The following is a 20,522-nucleotide window of genomic DNA, read 5'->3' as shown; positions in this document are numbered from 1 at the left end:
GAATGTATATAATTCATGCAACACAAAAATAATATTTATACCTCAAATTGTAACTGTATAGAGTTGATATCCACTATACGACTCTCGCTCTTCTGATTAATCAGATCCAGCTCGACCCTCTGCACCTGCCGCTTACTCTTGGCATCCCGGAGCCAGTCGGAGATCTGCTTATGTTTGTTGCCCTGAGAGACAGTAAGATTGAAATATGTTTTTGTAATATAATATATCTTAAAAATGTATGTATATACATTCTATATGTGAAATAAAAAATAATGTTTACATTGTGCAAAACCTACAATTTATTTACAGAGCTTTACAGTACCTACTTAACTACAGTCAAACACAAAACATTTTTCACTTATAAGCAGTGGTTAAGCGATTACTTAGTAAGCTGTCATTTTTTAAATAATGTTTTACCTAATGCTTTTAAATATTTGTATATTTTAATTTGATCTATTTCATTGATATTTAGCAATTCACTGGTCTTTTATATTGTTGTTTCACATTCTCTGAAATCTATTGTCAAGAAATGTGTTTTAGTTACAAGTTGTATATACAAAATGTATATAATCTGACCACAGCCTCCAGCTCCATCTCCAAACTTCTCTTCCTGTCCTTCAGTCTCTGTATGTCACACTGCTCTTTTTCTTTCTGTGTCTGAAGCTCCACACGTTTACTTTTCTCCCATTCCATCCGCATCTGACGCTCTGCTTCCTGAGAGAAAAAGAGAGACAGAGGATTTCATTTTGACAGGCATATACAGCCACAGAAAACTATTAAGAAACCATTCCAGATTTTTATTTAATCAACATTTCTAGATGTATTTTGACCATACTAGTCCAGTGTCAGTGTCTTATTTCAATTAAATCAAACCAAAGGAGTGACATAAAGTCATCGAGGTTATCACAAAAAGTTTTGAACTTTTCCTAAACGCTTGAACAAATATTACATCTTTTCTTGTAATGCTTAAAGTGAATATGAATTTGTTTTCTTAACAGTATTTCTGTTATTTTGAGCTGTTTCTTCAGTTTTTATTTTCTGCAAACAAATGCAAAAAAACTACATCTTCACTTGAAATTTGGGAGAAATATTTTGGCAGTTGAAACAAAAATCATCATTTTACCTAAACACATACCGGTAAAAAGTAAATTCAGAAAACCTTTTTTAAATCATTTTGAAATCTATCATATTAACCTGTAATCTTTGTTTCTTGTATTGCTATATACTGTTGTATGTTCCACTTGCCTCTCGTTGTTCCAATTCTTTAAGTCTTTCCTCCTCTCTCTGTCGCTCTCTCTCTCTCCTCCTCTCTTCCTCCCTCTGTCTCCTCAGTTCAATCTCCCGTGCCTCTCTCTCCCTCCGGTCTCTCTCATCCCTCTCCCTCTGTCGTATCCTCTCCTCCTCCCTCCTCTCCTCCTCTCTTCTTCTCTCCTCCTCTCTTTTCTGTTCCTCCTGTATAGCTAGACGTCGCTTCTCCAGCTCTGCATTTCCTCTCTGAAAATTCTCCTTCAGTTTATCCTCATACGACACTAAGAGAGAGGTGAGATGAGAAGTGTTATCTGAACGAAAATGCTTAAAGGTACAGAACACATCACAAAATGATGTGCAAATATAGTATCATTTAATTTTTATGTAAATACCATTGTTCTTGTTATTCTGTAAATGTTCGGGCTCAATGAGCTCAGTGTTGATTGGAGGAAGAGGTCCGTTTAAGAGGTCACATGATTTCCCTGTTCTGAAGACAAACACGGGCTCATAAATCAAACAATTTCAATGGAAAAGACGTTCCCCTCTTAGTGTATTTCAGCACAACTAGGTCCGGGTGTCTTACCTGAGAGAGGGAGGCACCAGGTCAAGAGGTAAACTCAGAGGTAAAGGACGACCAGTCTTGGCCATATCAACCAGGTGCATTGCCAGAATGAATTCTTCTGCTCTTAACTGCCCGTCACGATCCACATCAGCGAGAGTCCTGCAGACAGAAATATAATTGCGTAGCGATGCACAAACAAATACATATTTGATGAACCTTGACACATTACAAATATGTTTTGTGTACTCACCATATGGTGGCGAGCTGTGTTTGCGTGAGGTTTGACACTGTGAGAGCATTTCTGACCTGGGGACCTTCAAACACACACTTAAAAAGTGAATGCATACACACAAGCACAGTGTACACACTTTAATGTAAACATAGTCCTTCCCAACTTTGCTTTACATTTACAAACATTAAGTATTCACCTGACAGGTATCCGCTCATCAGCTTGTCCAAGCTGTTGAACTGTTGGCGGTATTTCAGACGCGACGCCTGAGGCACTGACCAATCAGATGAGCCCGTTTGGGGGGAGTTACTCGCAAGGGAGGTGGTGGAGGAGGAGTTTGAACTGTAAAGATTTCAGAATAATCTTAAATTTTACAATACACCTGATTAAACCTGTCTGGTAACCTTTCAGGTATAGTCTTTCATGTAAACCCTAAACACAAATTCATTTTAAACAGGCACTGAGCAGGTGTTAATGACTTTACTATGAGTTTATCTACCGCCATGTAGAGGTTGGATGGCTCTCAGAGGAACCCTAACAAGATCTTATTAAGATACTGAGAGACAGCTGCACTATGTCAGCCAACACGCACTTAGTAACTTCACCTATATAAATTCATGTTCTGGAAAAACAAGACCAAAGAAACAATGTTTCCTACAAACTGATTTTTATCTGCAATATGGATGTCATTGTCTTTGCGGCAACAAACGCACCAAAATGTCACCACACACTCAAATGCATATTATGTGGAAATCCAATACAAATCTAGGTGTAAATATCTATGTAGAAGTACAATATAATATTCAAAATTGATACCTGCTAGATCCAAGGTCCAAGAGGGAGTGAGATTTACTTAAACAGCAGGAAACTGGGAACGCTGGAGTGGTAAAAGACAGTTAGAGTGATTTATTCGGTGCAGATAAACTTGTGTTAAGGGTTTTATTATATTAAGAAAATCAATGCTTGCATTTCTAAAAACATGTGTGCTTGAAATTCAATTTCCCAGAATGCAACTGGTTGAATCCAGAATAGAGTGAGCGGTTGTATAGGCAGGTATTTATCGATCTCTTTGGAACCCATTGAGATTGGGAACCTTAGCAGGAAGACAATAAACTGCAATGTACACAGAGTACAACACCTCCTTTGAAATGAAACAAAACAAAAAACAGAAATACCTGGTGTTGAAGTGAGGAGTGTTGCATTGCCGTTGGGCAGGGCTGGCACACTGAGAGAGCTGGGGATCTGAGGCAGCATTCCTGGCATCAGTGTGGGCGCAGGGACTAAAGGGGTCACTGCCGGGCATGCTGGCACGGGTGTTATTATGGGCATTACCGACATGGCAGAGAGATTTGGCATTGATCCCATCCCTGTAAATCAGACATCATAAAATCAATTCCCAGTCAGTTTATCTGAGACGTCCAAAACAAATATTGTTTTTCATGAAACCTAATCTGTGTCTTAACTGGATCATCTGAGTCTCAACTTTAATATCAAATCAAACGAGTCACAGAAGTAATTATATAATCAGCCGTACCGAAACGTAATGATGACGTCATAACGGGGGTGGGGGTCTGCTTCATGATGACTGGCAGACTGGAGGGAAGAGGCTGACCCTGCAACTGCAGTTTAATTAGTTTCATTGTGATGGAGAATTCCAATCTGTCCATCTTCCCGTCTTTCCCCATATCCGCCAGTGCCCTGAAAGAAAGGAAGCAAGCAGCCATTGAAGCTTTTCATCCAAAGTGGCTTACAGAGCACTAATTGCCAGCACAATCCCAGTGGAGCCGAACAAAATCATGTGCGTGATGACAGAGCACCATCATTAGAGCTCAACTTTGTTTTGCTACCATCATTTTGTTTATAAATAGGAGAATTTTAAAACACACATGGGGTAGAGAAGATAACCTGCATGCTATGATCTTACATCAAAAGTTGCACATCTTGCCAGACATTATCTACTTCCTGTTTGTGGATGGGCGACAGTGTTTACACCCATAAACGAACCGCAGACAGGAAGAGGTTACTTAAGGAAACCTCCACCCTTCAGAGAGGTATGTGGCTACGAATTTAATTGTTCCACAGACTCACACAGCTTTCCACGACATCATTATAATAACTACTGCACTGCCAAATAAAACACGACTACACAGGTACACACACGCATATTTATATACAGAAAAAATAAAACAAACAAGACGCTAAAAACCGGATTAAGTGTGTATGTACAGTAAGGGTGTGTGTAAGTGTGCACACTAACCAAATGTCAGCCAGGACTGCTGTTGGAAGTCCAGATTGCAGAAAGAACTTTCGTGCTTGATCTCCTGGAAATGAAAATAAAGCCTGCATACTAACGCACACTGACATCAGAGCACTACAGAGTTCTTTAGGCTTTACATGAGCAAATTGTTTAATATGCTTGAATGTTCAACAAAAATACAATTGTCCAAACACATTGGTTTCTTTCATTACAAAACTTAATATGTATTTAATTAGAATGTTTTTAGAAAGGGATGACTGTTACAGAATAATGAAAAAACAACAGCAAATAAGCGCCCAGCATCGACCGGAAACCTTTCATTAGTGTTAAAAAAGCATACCAGGGTGAGGCCTCAAGAAACAAAATGCCAGTATTTCTACACTTTCATGGCAAAGTGTCACTAGACTGAAGATGCCAACATATATCATTGAATTTTCATCATTTGTGATACTTATTTAGATCATTATTTACATTTGTGTTTGTTTACTTTATTTAGTTGAGGTTACTATCATTCTAAAAACAAAAATTAAACATATAAACAAACTTTTAAACATTAGTATTAGTCTGTAAACACTGTATGTGTTTTTACCTGACAGATAGCCCAAAGTGGGAACCAGGGAGTCAAATTGTTTGTCATGTTTCACCCTCTCTTCTGGTGTTATAGCCCAAATACTAAAACCACCTGAAAGACAAACAGAAAGAGAGATTTTTCTTTGGATTATTACGCTCGTTCTTTAAGGTCTTTAAGATTCGACCACTTCTCTAAGAAATCCGTCATATTGCATGGGGGTTTTAAAGAGGGTTGTTGCCTTGTGTGCAGTTTAATTGTTAGTAGAGGTATTGTTTAAATCTGTGATTCATATTTTAGATCATTTGGGCTTTAATGTTTCAGACCATTATTGTGACTGTTTGTCACTGTAATTTGTTATCATAACATAACATGAATTAAAACGGAGATTCTCAAAGCAGGATCAACATCATAGAGGAGTCAATATAAACCCTGACAGCTTTCGAAGGCAATGTGCAGCGATCCATCAACCACGTAAGTGGCCAGTAACAATCCGTCCTTCACGCAACATGCCTTGCCTAAATTGGGCCAATCTCAACAGAGCTTTCACACAGAGTGCTGAAGACACACCATTTATCACCTTCTGGTGTGTTTTGGCACTGCCCTAAATGGAAAAGACAGCATTTGATTTAAAACGGCTTCACTGAGCAATTGGTTTGCATCAAACGTATGGAAAAAAACAGTGATAGTTCCGGTAATTTCAAGTTGTCATACATACAGTGTGAACAATATACATACATTTATTATATTAAGCAATGAAAGAAATGGGAACACACTTGTTTTCCTAGCCTCTCTAGTTTCACTCTTCTCACTCTGGGGAGTACACACATATGCCTCCTTTAGCTTTATGTTTTTGCATTGTCAGCAACACAGGGTTCCAAAAAGGCCATCTTGATTAATTAAGCAGAGGCCTATGAAATCCTGTAACGTCTTTCTTTACAAATTTACCCCATTCCACATGAGAATTTAAAAACACTTCATAATAAGGTTGAATTTGTTAAATTCATATAATTGAATTAATAAATGGCAATATATTTGTTCATGTTAGTTCACTTGTGCATCAATGTCAACAGACATTTTGTAAATGTATTAGTAAATGCTGACTAAGATAATAAATTCTGCAGAAGTATAAGCTAGTGCATAAACTAATGTCACCAAATAAAACCTTATTGTAAAGTGTTACCAAATATATTATTTAATACAATCACTTCAGACTGTTAGCGAGCAGACTGTTGCTTTGACACCAGCCGTTGTCTAGTGTGTTCAAGGAAACGTGGCAACAGCGCATGTCGCGTGGGAATCAGGGAGTCTGTGTGATGGAGTATTCAGGTGCTCCTTTGGGAAAATGAAATCTCCTCAGGCCACACACTGAAACATGTAGCCGGGGTTTATTACTCCATTTAGTTATTTCTCCATTTAGTTCTAACTAGCAGATTTGCTTTATTTTAGTCATGCGATTAGTCTTGTTCAGTTATTAGCCTTTAAGATTTATACAGAGATAACTCCGCTAATTGCAATAACTACATGAACCAAGACAAAATCTATCCGCTGAATGTACCGAATGCTAAGCAAACAGGAGGCTATCTGTTTTACGCTGTGCGCTATCACATAAATTAAGATGTGAACAAGCAACCCTGTCCCAAAAGATCTGGGAGGATTAGTAACTACACACACATACTCATACCATAAATGGAGATACACAAAAATATATTAAATATATCCATTTATATGCATAATGACATCACAGTCGTTTTGTGAAAACTTTAGAAAATCCTCTCACATTATCCTAAAAATTCTTAAATTCCTCAAATTTGTATATACTAACTGTACTGATACAATTCATTAAAGAAGCCAAATGAGCAGTCAGCGGAGTTATTTTCTTTACGTAACAAATGAAGGCAGAGAAAGAGAGAAGAGTGAAGAAAAAAGGTCTCCGCCTTTTAATTTGTCTCTTTATCTTTTAAATGGACAGTTTAGTCGAAAACAAAAATTAATCTCATCATTTTACTCATTCTCATGTCATTCCAAATCCAAACCTGTATGACTTTCACTTATGTAACACTAAAGGAGAAGTTTAGCTAAATGATTCAGTCTCTTGGATACAATGAAAAGGGATAGATAGGGACGAGAGAGTGTTACCGATTAACCAAAGTCAATGGTTGCTGTTTGACTACCAACATTCTTCAAAATATCTTCTTTTGTGTTCTGCATAAGAAACTCATACCGGTTTAAAATGACAAGTTAGTAAATAAATAATAACAGAAACATAATTTTAGAGCGAACTATCCTTTAAGTAGTAAGATAGCTTAGTATTAGAAAAAGATTGAAATGACAGTGTATTGCATTTAGTGCAGTTATCTCCATTGATGTTCATTGTTTGGAAAAAACACATAAACTATGACAGAATAAACATTTTGGGCGAACTATCCCTTTAAAAGCGAGTTCACGTCCCAGACACACAAACACAACAGGACTTGTGTTCTTACCATTCATGACTGCAGGTGGGATGTGAGGGACCCTCAGTTCGACACGTTAGCTAATGCTCATCTGCAAAAACAGAGAGAGAGACAGATTTGCACTGTGAGAAGGAAATTACACACAGAAGAGCTACAAAGAACACACTGTGATAGCAACAGAAATAAAAAGTGAACAAATGAAAAGGATTAAATAAAAGAACGAGAACAAAGATGAGAATGGTAAAGAGCGGCAATGAATGAGGCAAAAATGGAGATGCACTCTCTCTTATTTTGTTCGTTTGTTTCTATCCATCATGCCACAACACACACGCACACACACACATATGCAACAAGCCACATCCCTTGAACACTATTACAAACACATACACAAACAGGACATTGATTGTGCCATAGCGCTTTCAACTAATGCAGGTTTTTTTTGCGTTCAGCTCTGTCTTAGCTCTAAAGCTTATTCTGGGAAGCTAGCCCTGAGTCTCAAAGCAAAATCTTAAGAGTCAATGCTCCATAGGCGATTTGAACAAACACAGGCCAAATATAAACCAATTAGATCTGAAGAGCTCTCAGCAAATTTCAAAAACGGCTTGAGCCTTCCAGAAAACCGCCCTATTACTTCCTGTGTTCATAAAGCTGTTAAATGCGGTTGTCCATGGTAAATACTGCACTGTTCATCCACAATTCCATTAATTATAATGGAACAAGCATAGACAGATTTTGAAATTCTCGTTGTCACAATTGAGTTTTGCAAGCGTGTTTGGTTGTAGAGAAATTGGGTGTCAACCTCAAAACAGAACTAGAGGAATTTCGACAAAGAACTTGACAGAATTAAAAACACCAGAAATGCCCCAAACCTTTGAATGATTTGTTTATAATAATTATCAAATCCTTGATGGGCCAGCGTATGAAATCCAGCGGCATCTAGCGGTGAGGTTGTGAATTGCAAGCACTAGGGTGACTGACACAGGACTAATATGTCTTCACGTTTTAGCTTCTTATCTTAACGTATTTATGAAACGCACTCTATAGAGCAGTTTGTCCGTATAGGGCTACTGTAGAAACAACATGGCGACTTCAATGCAAGGGGACCCATGCTGTATGTGGATTGAAATAGGTCATTGTTAGGTAAAAAAGACATAACACTTCATTGTGTCAGGTCTAATAGACCTCTGCACACAAAGTAATGTATATTATATTGCATTTCTGTCCAAAAATCCTCCAAAACATTACACAACGGACCTTATTGAGTGTTTCATTTTATAAAGAATATGTTTACTGATATTACTGAAATCTGAGAAAGAGTATGGACTTCAGTTCACACAGAAAATCCGATACTGTCTGCTCTGTTGTGTTTACAGGACAATATAAGAGTCACACACATTATAAATAGTAAATATGGATATCGATCCCAAACACTGATTGTGTGACCATCTCACGCCCTATATCGCATGTACATGAAGTTTCCTATTCAACCAATGATCTACATTTTAGACCAGTAAACAAAGATCCTTACTGAAGTTAAACTTTTACCAACAGCGTGAGAAACTGCCACTTGTATAAACACAAAAGTATGTTGGGTGGTACACCAGTCTAGCCAATGACTTCCAGACTATTCTTTTTTGCAAAAAGATGATTAATTCAGTATTTTCAAAATACATTGAAATGGCCCAACATCAAAAATGTCGGTTCCCCCTTTCCAGCAGAAAGCGCAGGGCTGTGTGAGCCGGTGCTTCCAGTAACAACAACACTAAATAGAATGGTCATGAAGCGAAGGAGAATGAACACTGTCTCATCTTTAAAAAACAAACACATTGTTTTGTATGAGAGTGAGAGTCATAAGAGCACGTTGTTTTTTTTACGTCTTTAAATCTGGCACATTGCTCTTATAAGTGAAAGTTAACATGATAAACACTTCATATCTATACAAACCCAAAACATGCTCTCTATAAGTAAATGCACAAAGGTGTCATGTCTTTACAACGTGCACATAGTTTTTATAAGTGACAATACTCAGGACAAATGCCTCATATGTTTAAAAACATGACCCATTATGAATCCATAATTTTACTAACATTCGTTTGTGAAGCGACCTTATCTTATCTTTTGCTTTTTAAAAGAAAGCCAAAGCAATGTTTTCAAAAGACTTGGAAGTGTTTCAGCACAGCAGCTGGTGTGAGGAAGGCAATAACAGTGCAGCTTGGTTATTACCCACTTGTAAGTGTACGACAAAACATAACATCTTACAGCTACCGCTTCTTTGCGTTAGAATATGTTAGTATACAAATCAGATGTCACCATATTTTCAAGCAGTCTTGAAATAACTGTTTAGATGCTAATTAGTCTCATGTCTCCAGGCAGTCACTCAATAGTGCACAAAACTGCATCATTCATTCATCTTATTTAGTCTAATCCTATTAAAACTGTCTGACGCAAAAAAGTTAATTATCAATAAGCTGAAGCTCAAAGCATTATTGCTCACATTGTACTGTAACTGTTATGATTCGGGGATTTTAATGCAGAATATCTTCAATTTGGAATGGTTAGGCTAATAACCAAGGTCAGTTGGTAAATAACTTCTGGAGTATCTGTATATGATACATGCTCAAATTGCACTAGTCCCATTCCATCCCTGCAATGTAAACTTTACCTTGCCTTATTTGCCTTAAGCATATAATAACCCTGCTGGCTACACAGGTCATCTAAGTTTAAGTTTATTCAACAGCAAGTACTTCTCTTTGACATTATTTACTCCCAAGGACAAGCTGTTTGTTTTTACAGCCTTTGATATTTTTTAATAATTACCATGCATTTGCTTAATACAATGATCTTCACTTAGCAGGTTTGCACTTACAATACGTGGTACTAAATTATTGCATTGCACTCCCATAGTCATGGAGCTTTCACGGCTGCCAGTAGAGTCAGAGCTCTGTAAAAGCCTTTACTTTAATATTTAGATGCCGATGGTTTCCAACTATTACAATGGTCTGTTGCAGACATGTCAACCAATTCAACATTGAATAGCACTCCTAAGCTGTGTTTGATCAACCTATTCCTGAAGAATCAGCACTTTGACTTTAACCACTCAATGACCACTGAAATCAACCAAAAACACAGACGACTCATTTATCTTTCTGAATAGCAGTGAATAAAACAGCAGGCAGTGAATGAAAGTCAGTGATCATCAGTTTTGCATTAAGAAGTGCTGAGGCATATGTGATTAGACGAAAATAGCATGATATCATTCATTCCTGGGCAGAGGAGGATATTAGGATCAATACAGTGTCACGGACCATTAAATAGAGCAAATACTGAGTAATATCTGTACGTTAGTTTTATGTCATGCTGTTAAAAGTCTTATTTGTTTAACCTAACAATGCTAAAAGCAGTTTAGTCACTGTGGAAGAGAAACTTATTCCTACAATAAAATCTTAGAAAGAGACATTTTCTTTTCTAACACTTAACCAAACGTCATCATGTTTCTAAAATTCATTTCAATTCATGCTTCATCACACACAATACAGAGACTGCTTTGAACAGAGTTACAAATTATCTGCTTTTTGTGTCTGACCGAGGTTGTATATTGTTATTGGTTCTGCTAGACCTTAGCGTGTGAATTCGAAACCATTGACCACTGCACACGTCGGCATTGATGAAATAGCTTTGAAACTTATTTATCCAACCATTTTCAATTTGTAGCAATAAACAATGAGGTGTGAGGCAAATCGCAATTCCAGTACGGTGTAGGGCCTCCGACTTCGGATTATACATGCTACCTCTAGGAGATATAATAAAGTGACACGTAGTTAGCTTTCACTGCTATGCTGATGATACTCAACTTTATATTTCCTCGAAGCCTTATGAAAAACAGCAGTTCAATCGAATAATGGAATGCATCTATCATGCATCTATATAAAAAAACTGAATGATTAACAACTTTTTATTACTGAACTCTGACAAAACAGTGTTACTTATTGGACCGAAAACCACTATACGTAACACCCAAGAATACTGCTTACTAGTGTCGGATGTTCCACAAAACCCTTCGTCGTAATCAAAAAATCTTGGTGTTTTATCCGATAGTAATCTGTCATTTGAGAGCCATGTCACCAACATTTGTAAAATTGCGTTTTTTTATTTTAAGAATATTTACATGTACATGTACGTTTTATCGAAAGCAACTTACACTGCATTGTAGTATACATTTGTTTCTGACTATGTGCAATCCCCTGGGTCGAACTCATGAAATCGCCATGCTCTAACCACTGAGCCACAGGAAAACACAGGAATATATCTAAACTGCGTCATATGCTGTCACTATAAGGTACAGAGAAGTTAATTCATGCATTAATGACATAGAGACTAGATTACTGTCACGCACTATTAGGTGGTTGCCCTGCAGGCTTATTACAAAAACTCCAACTGGTCCAAAACAAGGCAACTCGAGTTCCAACATGTACAAAAAAGTATGAGCATATTAGCCTGGTTCGGTCCACCTGTCACTGGTTACCTATTAAGCATAGCATTAACTATAAAATATTGCTAATTACCTATAAAGCCCTACATGGTTTAGCTCCTCAGTACCGGAGTGAGCGTCTCTTGCATTACACTCCTTCACGTGCACAACGCTTTCAAGCATCCGGCCAGTTGGTAATACCTAGAATATCAAAATCAAGTTCTGTTGGTAGAGCCTTTTCTTTTCTAGCACCTAAACTTTGGAACATTATTCCCTACTGTCTGGGAGGCAGACACAGTCAGTTTAAATCTAGACTAAAGAGGCATCTTTTCAATCTTGCATACACAACACTTCCATAACATAAAACGTCTCAAGGGTTTGCATTAGTTAGATCAACCGGAACAAGTAGGTTAACAATAACAACTGACGTACTTGTTGCATCAAAGAGTGCAGAACAGTACTCTACTCTCAGCTGTCTTGCCTCATTGCTCCGAGGTTACCACAGCCAGCAAGATGCAGTTCATGCCCAGACCTGACGGTAGAGATGAGAATGGGATGCTGCCATCTCTGCCTGAGAAGAGCTGAGATGATAGAGCTGGGTCAGGAAGGAACCCGCTACTTGACAAGTCTTCACTACAAAAATTCAACCGCTATTAGATTATTCATGATAATCTTAAACCTATAATTTACTTTATTACTAAATTATATTTTTTATTTAGCCTAGTTGTGCAATTACTGTTGAGCTTTTGCCAGAGGGGAACTGGAATATCCTGGTTGGGTATCTCCGGGGTTTTTTACTTAAAAAGCAATATTTAAATCTGTGTACATCTTCTAATAACAGAACTTTCCTTTAATGGAATGGAAGATTCATAGAGTCTGTCATTGTGGAAATGCTATGAACCCACATCATAATTAAGCAAATTGTAGCCTTAACTTAATATGCGCTGAGAATCCGACGTCTGAGATAGAAGAGACTGAGAAAGTAAGAAAAAGTAAGCAAGGGTTTTCATGCTTTATTAAAATATTGCGTGAAAATATGGAGTCTATTACAGATCAAAATGAGTGTGTGCTTTGGGATGGAACAGACTGATGGCTAGACTAAGAAACTACAGTATATATAGAGAAACTTACTGCTGTTTTCTATGTGGAATAAGCTTTCTGATTTTGTCTGAAGTACTAAAGTGAAATCTAAATGTTTAGATGTAAACTGTCATTTTTGCCATTATGAAGCACTTTTATTGTAATTGAATTTCTCACACACACTCTTTCACACACACACAAATACTGTGTGCATACACATTAGCACGCACACACTTTAACAGCATGTGATCATAGAGTGCATATTAGAAGGTGATCTGGATCTCAGTAAATTAAACTATTTTAAGGATCATGTGAGGACATCTCATAGACTTTTACTTTTATACAGTGCCAGGCTACTGGTTTCGTATTCACACAAACATTTCTCCTGTGCAATTCAACTCTTGTCATACAGGCTCCAAATATAACAAAGCTTTTCTTCCCATAGAATTGAATTAGAGTGAATATTTACTCTAGTTTCCAGTGGCTGTGTTGGTGTACGTTTATTTTGAGAGAATGGGTCTCTTCTGAAACAAAACCCCTGATAACCTCAAAAGCTACCTCCAACTTTAGCTATTGAAACGAAATCTTTATGAAACAGGTACAATTTATAATTTCAAAGGCCAACCACTAGGTAAAATTCACAATAAAATTCACTATATTCAAATGTGAAAATTACTGATTTGAACCTAAAGTGACTATTTATTTCATGCCAAACACAGAAAATATGTAAAAAAAAACATGTAAATGCTTGCCCCAAACAATGACAAAGACACAATACACAATGTATTCTTATACAAGCATCTCATTTATATGCACATAATAAAATCCTGACATTTGCATGTCATTACTAGCTGAACCGGGGAAATTGTATTCGGATTCATAGATCAGTAGAATTCATAAGATTACTTGTTTAACGCCTTGTGTCATTTTCATGATTTCATTTTTGAAAACCGAGAATTTTCGTGAGACTTTTTTCAATATTATTTTCTATCTTCTAGAGTGTAGTTATTTTTCTGTTTTGGTCTAACTTATCAATGTGTTTAACATTTATTAATTACGATTTAAGCTTTCTAAAGAAATGCATGGGTACAAATTATATTCCTCAAGAAAAGGAAAAATCATTCATCCAAATATGTAAGAGATTAAATGGTTTTAAGATTATGAGAAGTGTAAATGAAGTTTCAGAGCTTTTTGGTTCTGCTAATGTAAGGTTTGGTTTGAGAGGTGTAATAGACCAAGAATGAACTGCTTATAAAAGACTCCAAATCCATTCTCTATTTCACTGTTCTCGTGTTGACTTAGATTGAATATTAAATTGGGTCTTTTAAATGCAGCAGAGAAGAGAGAAAGAGAAGAGAGGACTTCACACATCACTGATCTTACAGCAAGGCTTGCAAAGCCATGTCTATTATAGAGTAACTCAAACATACCTCTCTCTCCCTCTCTTTTTGACTCCACTATAAGTCAATGTGGGTTTTAGAAAGGTTTCACACAATTTTTACGCAATAAACTCAAGCTGTCCAAGAGCAAAATTGTTGTTTAAACCCACACAAATGCAAAAACACATAAAATACATTTTCCTGGGGCCCTGAGAAGAAATTATAGGGGATGTTGGCTGAACAGATTGACAAACTGATAGACAGACACGTCTGTAAGACAGAATACTTATGGAAAACAAAAGTCCTTAACCATTACTATGTTCCAGATTCGAGACACTGTGGACAGTATAAAACTCCTACAAGCGGGGAAACAATACTGAAAAAAAGCTGTCCTTTACACATACAAAATAACAAACCACCCAAAATCACCCCAAACCTCACACTCGCCTGAAAAACAACAGGTAACATGTTATGTTCGATTCTCTACGCGTATTCGCTTCTTAAAGCTTTTCTGCCTGTTTCTCATCCTTCACTTCATTTTTACCTAGATTGTCACATACAAATGTCCCTTGAACTGTGATGGACACCTGCATCCAGCACTGGCCAATCAGCATTCAACATATCATTCCCCTCACACAGCACATGTCTGTTCTGGGTGCATTACCCAGCATGCTTTGTGCAGGGAAGGGGAATAAGGGCTCCTCTGTCCACACAGGAAACAAGAATATGAAACAGGCCAGCCACAACCATTCAGTCCAGAATCAGAGTCGATGTTGCAGAGGTGAGTATGAAACGTAAGGCACCATTGAATTATTAAATTAAAAAAATAGCAGCTTCTCTCTGTGACAGAATAACAGACTGGACCAGAAAGGACCATGCACCTATGAATGTACAGTAAATGAACTGATTCTCTTTACTTCACGTCCAACATTCTTATTCTGTGTAGAATTTCATTTTCTCCTCAAGCCTTCATCAGTCTTTTTCTGTTTGAAGGTGACACAAGGACAGCAGTCAGGTTTCTCTCTATCGCCATTGATATTCAGAGAGTGAGATTGTGAAGTTCTGGATAATACACAGTACAGAATTTGACTCCAGCAGATCTGATTATATAAAAGAGCGCTTTGAGGACACATGGTTACAGACACTATTTCAGTTTCAACCTCCACTTATTTTTCTTTTTCTCCTCTTTCCATCTCTCTGGTAAAGCCAAAAGCACACACACACACACACAGACACATATATATACTGTCAGTATTTAGGGCAGCCAACCTCCTCTTGTAGAAAGCAATCCTCTCTCTGTGTGGGACATATGAGGCATATTTCTGGGGCACTCCACCCTGTTCACCCTAGGGAGATATACACACACTCTCTCACAGAAGATGGGTGGCTGGCATTTCAGGGTGAAATATTTAGGGTGAAAACGTTGCAAAAAGATGTGCTGTCCTGTTAAATAAAAACGTGTCAGCTGTATGCGGTTATTTCTGACAACCACTGTCCAAAAATCTTAGTATGGGTTGATGCCAATTCAAGTCGATCACAACCGTCGAAACGTTAAGTTTCATTCTAAGATGTTAAATAACACACCACGCCCCTGTTAATGAAAACCATCACCAAAAAAACTATTTAATGGTTACAATAGGAATTCTATGGGTTTTAAAGGAAACCCCAATGGTCCCTGTGGATCTCCACTGGTAATGTATTAGTTGTATTGGTGGGATGGTAACAAATAAAACACTATTGATTATTACTTTAAGAAAAAACTGTAGTCTACATAAAGGAATGTTATAATGGTTTGAAGGGTAAACAGCTGAGGGTTCATAATGGTCTTGGTAATTAGAACCATTTGAATCTGTTACAACCTGTCCATCAGAACACTGTTCAGGTAAAGATGCTGCATATGCATCTGAAATATAGCCTAGAAGAACACGAGGGTATTCGAAACTTCAGAAACATTTAATCAAAGCAAGAGAAAATACCCAGATTATTGATATTTCTAAAGATTCTGCAAAAAAATATTACCTGCACATTTGATAACAGATACAGCCATGCATGCCATAAAAAACATGTTGGTCGGTGAACGGACACCTTACGATTATATTAATGTCAGTGATCAATTTCACAGTGCTGGTATATGAAACGGGAGAACAGTCCATCACTCTGCTGATAAGAGGAAGTGAACGACTGTCTGCATATTTCGTCCGACCAGTCACCCATTTATCAAGCAGGTAATTTACTACCTCGGACTGGCCCATGCCCCACATCCTGAAATGCAATAGCCGAAACAGATTATAGCCTCTGTGCTTTGATTAACATAGCTGGCCTTGGAGAAAGAGAGGGCGTTGAGAACATACAGCAGTTGGCCCACGCCACATAACCCATTTCAGCAGTCTTGTGATCTAAAAAAAACTTCTGGGGTCACACTTTCTATTACATTAAACATGTCACACAGTAATTATATTAGGAAGTATTAAATAACACTAATAAAGCAGCACTTCATATAAAATGATTCGTTTTAACGTTTCTATTTCTAGCATACGCATACCAACTCAAATGTTTATTTAGCAGATGAGCCAAGTGGTCTGCGCATTGAGGATATCCAGAAGAACTGGGTGTTTAGGGTGATATATGTACACAGGTATCCTGGAGGCAAGTGCACTCGTGGGACAGGTGTTGCATCCCTGACGACACTTTGGCAAACCCGGTGGGGAAACACAATGTTGCCGCTCTAACGTTTCAGGATATTTTGAAGTTTAACACGGATAGAGTTACTGTATCCGTAAGTTCACAACCTGCCAAACAAGTTCGTCCGTTGTGCGAACAGTTATTTCACTCCTCCACCGGCATACAGGCTTTTGTTCCGGAACTGTGCTGCCTCTATTTTTTGCATAAAATAATTAAGCTGTTTATATCAAATTTTAAACATTGATTAACCAACAAAAAATATGCAGATTACGCGATATGTAAACAGAGAATAGAGCGCAACCTTATAATAAGTAGGTAGAGAGGTTATTGTAAGCATAAAAGGACCCACAAAGGATAAATGTTGCGAAGTATTACTGCTTACCGTTCACGTTGAAAAAAGACCGATCCTGTGTTCTTCCTGTGTTTTAGAAATAGCGCCAGTGCAATGTAAAATATTCACAGAAAAGGGCGATGAGTGTCTCGTTTTCAGGTGAAGGATCAGCTGTACATGCTCACTGCAGACCGCTGACTGCGGCGTCGTTTCACTATCTACAAGTGATAGGGCTGACGTCACAGACAACAGCAGGGTGGGCGGTGCTTCGTGCACATTCGCTCTCTGGAGCAGGACAGATGCGCTCGGCACGAGGATTAGCGCGAACAGCTCCAGATGATGTCGGAAAAAATCCATGTACGATAATATTATGACAAATTCATGCTGTGGTTAATACATATCTAGAAACGGGCTTGCATTGAAATTCCGCGCTTGGATATGAGCCACCACTCGCATGGAAATCATTGCAAACCATGCAATTACAACAGTAAATAATTGAAAAAGGATTCTTGCAAAGAAACGAATTCTTAATGATGATTCACTAAAGTACTACCTAAATATATATTTAAACCATATTTTTATATAAATATTTGAGTCATGTTAATAAGGCTCAGTAATATATACTTCACACACATGCAGCAAATCGCTGTTCTGTGGTAATGGACCACTGCGTGCACTTCATAAACGATCAATCGCATTGTTTTAATTGGAAAATTAGATTATAATTGTTTTTAGGACGTATTTAGCTATTTGTTAACAATTGAGTGCTCTGCTGCCATCTTTTGGTCCAAGTAATGCATTGTGCTGTTGTTCCAATTGAAAATGACACAGATTTATGATAAATAACAGAAAACTTTTAATTGAAGATGGTTATTTGTAAGCAAGCATCAGCAGCAAACAGTTCTGAGCTGCAGAGAAACAATATGTACACAAACACACACTCTCATATAAAGACAAGACTCTTGTCAAGACAAGACTCTTTTTCCAATTTTGATATTTGGTCATCTGTGTGTAACCAGAAGTGGGTGGATGAATGCATGGAAGTGTCTATTGTCATCTGCATTCCTCATCAAATTCAACCCCTTTTAGTTTACCAACTCACTCATTTGCTGACTTGGCACCGGGCCCTTTCATCAGAATTCTCTCTGCAAAGTTGGAACAAGTCTATATGGACTGCTCACTTGCTAAGGTTTTCCTGTACCTCCTGCGAGATCTGCTCTTCGAGTTCGGATGTGTCATACTCTTGCAGCATATCGTACTTCCTCCAAGGTTGAGCCCACTGCTGAGCATGCTCCATCTTCTCTGGGGTCAAACATAGGTCAAAACGGATACCCTGAACGTTAAACTTGGGACGCTCCCATCGTTTAGACCATGGCTTTGGCTTCATTTTTACTTTTAACTATGAGAAAGGAAAACAAAAGAAAGGAAAACCATGAGAGTGTGTCTGGAGTAAACAGGTTAAGATGCACTTTATGCAATTTTACTAAATAAATAGAACAATATAAGCCAAAGATTTTACATTTACATCTACCAATTGATTTTTAAATAAATTGTGAGGGGTAACTGTTAGAGGGGTTACAACTAAACAAGGTGGTCAAACACTGCAGATTCCAGGCAAATGTTTTAGGTTAGTTATGCACTTAAATTAGATGTAGGGTTAATTCTTCTCTTACTGGATTCACTGGAACATCTCCTGTGAGCTCAAAATGAACCGGCTTCATGTCAAAGTCAAAGGTGCTGTACTCAGGTAGAGCATCTCTCAAGTACATGAGATTGTTATCCAGCCTCTTTTCCAGCTTTAACACCTCAATTTGCCGCAGACGTGGACTGTACAGCTCATAGCACATCTCCACACCTACAGACAACATAAATACATAATTTTTAAAGCCATTAAATTTTTTTATGTAACGCACTACATACCATGATTCAAATAAATAAAAAAGTATGATTCAGAGCAAACACAAGGAAGTAGAATAAAAAACTAAAACTACGACATCTCAGCTGAGAATATCACGCAATGTCTTTTTATTACCTTGGCCATCTACCACATTCCTGAGGATGAAAGTAGCTCCCAATCCTTTGCCAGCGCGTTGAGTACAGATCCCAACAAAGCGATTTAGGTTTTCGTTCGCATATGGGTCAGACATGGTGACTGCTAAAACACTGCCTATATGGAATTGATATGAGATGCAACAGGGAAAATTTACAAATCAATAAATTGTATCAAATACAAAATAATCCAGAGGTGTTAATGGCTGACAGTTATTTCTTACCAGTATAAAATTCTGGAATGTTGAGAATTTTCCGTCTCTCTATCATATCTTTTCGTTCAATAGAAAACTTAACGGGATTTGTGCGCTGACGTGGAGGAATAAACTCTGGACTCAGAAACCTACAAAAAACCCATTTTAAATCTGAATTAAGCATAGGACAATCAGAGCAAATTTCCTAACCAAGATATACATGTTTTAACTGTTTTTTGTATATTCTAAGTGACACACTCCGTTTAAACCGACATACTATAAGCAAGCATATCCAAATTACCAAACTATTGTATACATTCCACAAATAATGTGATAAAAAAGTGATTAACCAGTAATTCACAAGATGTTGCAAATCCAAAGGATGCAACTTGACATCATGTAACAATCAAACAATCCAATAAACCTGAAAATAAAGATCACTTATTCACAGAGATGTACAAACCGTCGCAAAGACGTCTCGCTCTGTGTTTTGTCTATGATGACAGGTTTTGGGGGAGGAGTGAATTTTGGTGGTCCGTCTGAAGCCACAGCATGCCTCAACGTTGACGTCGAAAAAAGTCCTACAAATAAATAAACATTACATATCTGTATACTTTTATAAGTATCAGTATGTATGTACGTTCAACTCCCATCATGATATACCCAAAGCAGGTGATGCTTCAGCATGACAGCTGTTTAATCACGGATATGTCGACAATCTTTTGTCCAATTTCCAATCACTTCTGTAATGAACATGTAAAACTGATTTAGCAGTGCAGAATATAAAGCAGTGTAACATACGTTCGCTCTGAACCACATTTCTTGAGACTCGTAACAAGCCCATCATTTCTCTCGCCCTCCGTGTGTACGCCGCCATGTTTGACCTCGCTGTAACAGGCGTGCGCATCGAAACACATTCTGATTGGCTGGCTTCACTCAATAACGATGACCATGATTGGCTAAATGGTCCGCGGGTATCTATATGAAGCAGCAGAAGTGTTTTAACAATGTGATTTAAT

The 20,522-nt window shown here is 37.7% G+C and overlaps 2 protein-coding genes across 3 annotated transcripts in view; both read right to left on the bottom strand.

Annotated features, from left to right (window-relative positions):
• The window catches only part of itsn2a (intersectin 2a), a 34,642-nt gene extending 17,160 nt beyond the window's left edge, over nt 1-17,482 (bottom strand). Inside the window, exons 1-14 of the mRNA XM_079474751.1 lie at nt 17,312-17,482; nt 7,351-7,411; nt 4,886-4,978; nt 4,297-4,360; nt 3,574-3,737; nt 3,215-3,406; nt 2,856-2,916; nt 2,239-2,381; nt 2,061-2,124; nt 1,832-1,969; nt 1,641-1,735; nt 1,246-1,529; nt 577-714; nt 42-182 (exon numbers count right to left, since the gene is read on the bottom strand). Of these exons, the coding sequence (XP_079330877.1) occupies nt 42-182; nt 577-714; nt 1,246-1,529; nt 1,641-1,735; nt 1,832-1,969; nt 2,061-2,124; nt 2,239-2,381; nt 2,856-2,916; nt 3,215-3,406; nt 3,574-3,737; nt 4,297-4,360; nt 4,886-4,978; nt 7,351-7,357 (1,584 nt within the window). The 5' untranslated portion in view covers nt 7,358-7,411; nt 17,312-17,482. The remainder of the gene's footprint in view (nt 1-41; nt 183-576; nt 715-1,245; nt 1,530-1,640; nt 1,736-1,831; nt 1,970-2,060; nt 2,125-2,238; nt 2,382-2,855; nt 2,917-3,214; nt 3,407-3,573; nt 3,738-4,296; nt 4,361-4,885; nt 4,979-7,350; nt 7,412-17,311) is intronic.
• Nucleotides 17,483-18,015: 533 nt separating this feature from the next.
• On the bottom strand, nt 18,016-20,454 carry mrpl19 (mitochondrial ribosomal protein L19). 2 transcript variants are annotated; one of them, XM_079474359.1, is made up of 6 exons: nt 20,305-20,454; nt 19,967-20,084; nt 19,534-19,652; nt 19,293-19,427; nt 18,934-19,115; nt 18,016-18,659 (listed from the first exon to the last, which is right to left on the bottom strand). In XM_079474359.1, exons 1-6 carry the CDS (start codon nt 20,408-20,410, stop codon nt 18,438-18,440), a joined length of 882 nt encoding a protein of 293 aa, XP_079330485.1. In that variant the 5' UTR covers nt 20,411-20,454; the 3' UTR covers nt 18,016-18,437. The 2 variants fall into 2 exon arrangements, with proteins under 2 accessions (XP_079330485.1, XP_079330486.1); XM_079474360.1 differs by lacking the exon at nt 19,967-20,084 and having other exon boundaries at nt 18,096-18,659; nt 20,305-20,431.
• Nucleotides 20,455-20,522: the final 68 nt, after the last annotated feature.

This window comes from Barbatula barbatula, assembly GCF_947034865.1.
Source record: "Barbatula barbatula genome assembly, chromosome: 15".
Classification (NCBI taxonomy): domain Eukaryota; kingdom Metazoa; phylum Chordata; class Actinopteri; order Cypriniformes; family Nemacheilidae; genus Barbatula; species Barbatula barbatula.
This window is presented reverse-complemented; position numbering and strand designations above follow the sequence as displayed.

Coding starts and splice junctions, on each gene's coding strand:
- mrpl19 (XM_079474359.1), bottom strand. CDS start 20,410: ATGCGCACGCCTGTTACAGCGAGGTCAAACATGGCGGCGTACACACGG. Junction 20,085..20,304: donor AAATGTGGTTCAGAGCGAAC/GTATGTTACACT, acceptor ATTTATTTGTAG/GACTTTTTTCGACGTCAACG. Junction 19,116..19,292: donor GAATGTGGTAGATGGCCAAG/GTAATAAAAAGA, acceptor TGTTGTCTGTAG/GTGTGGAGATGTGCTATGAG.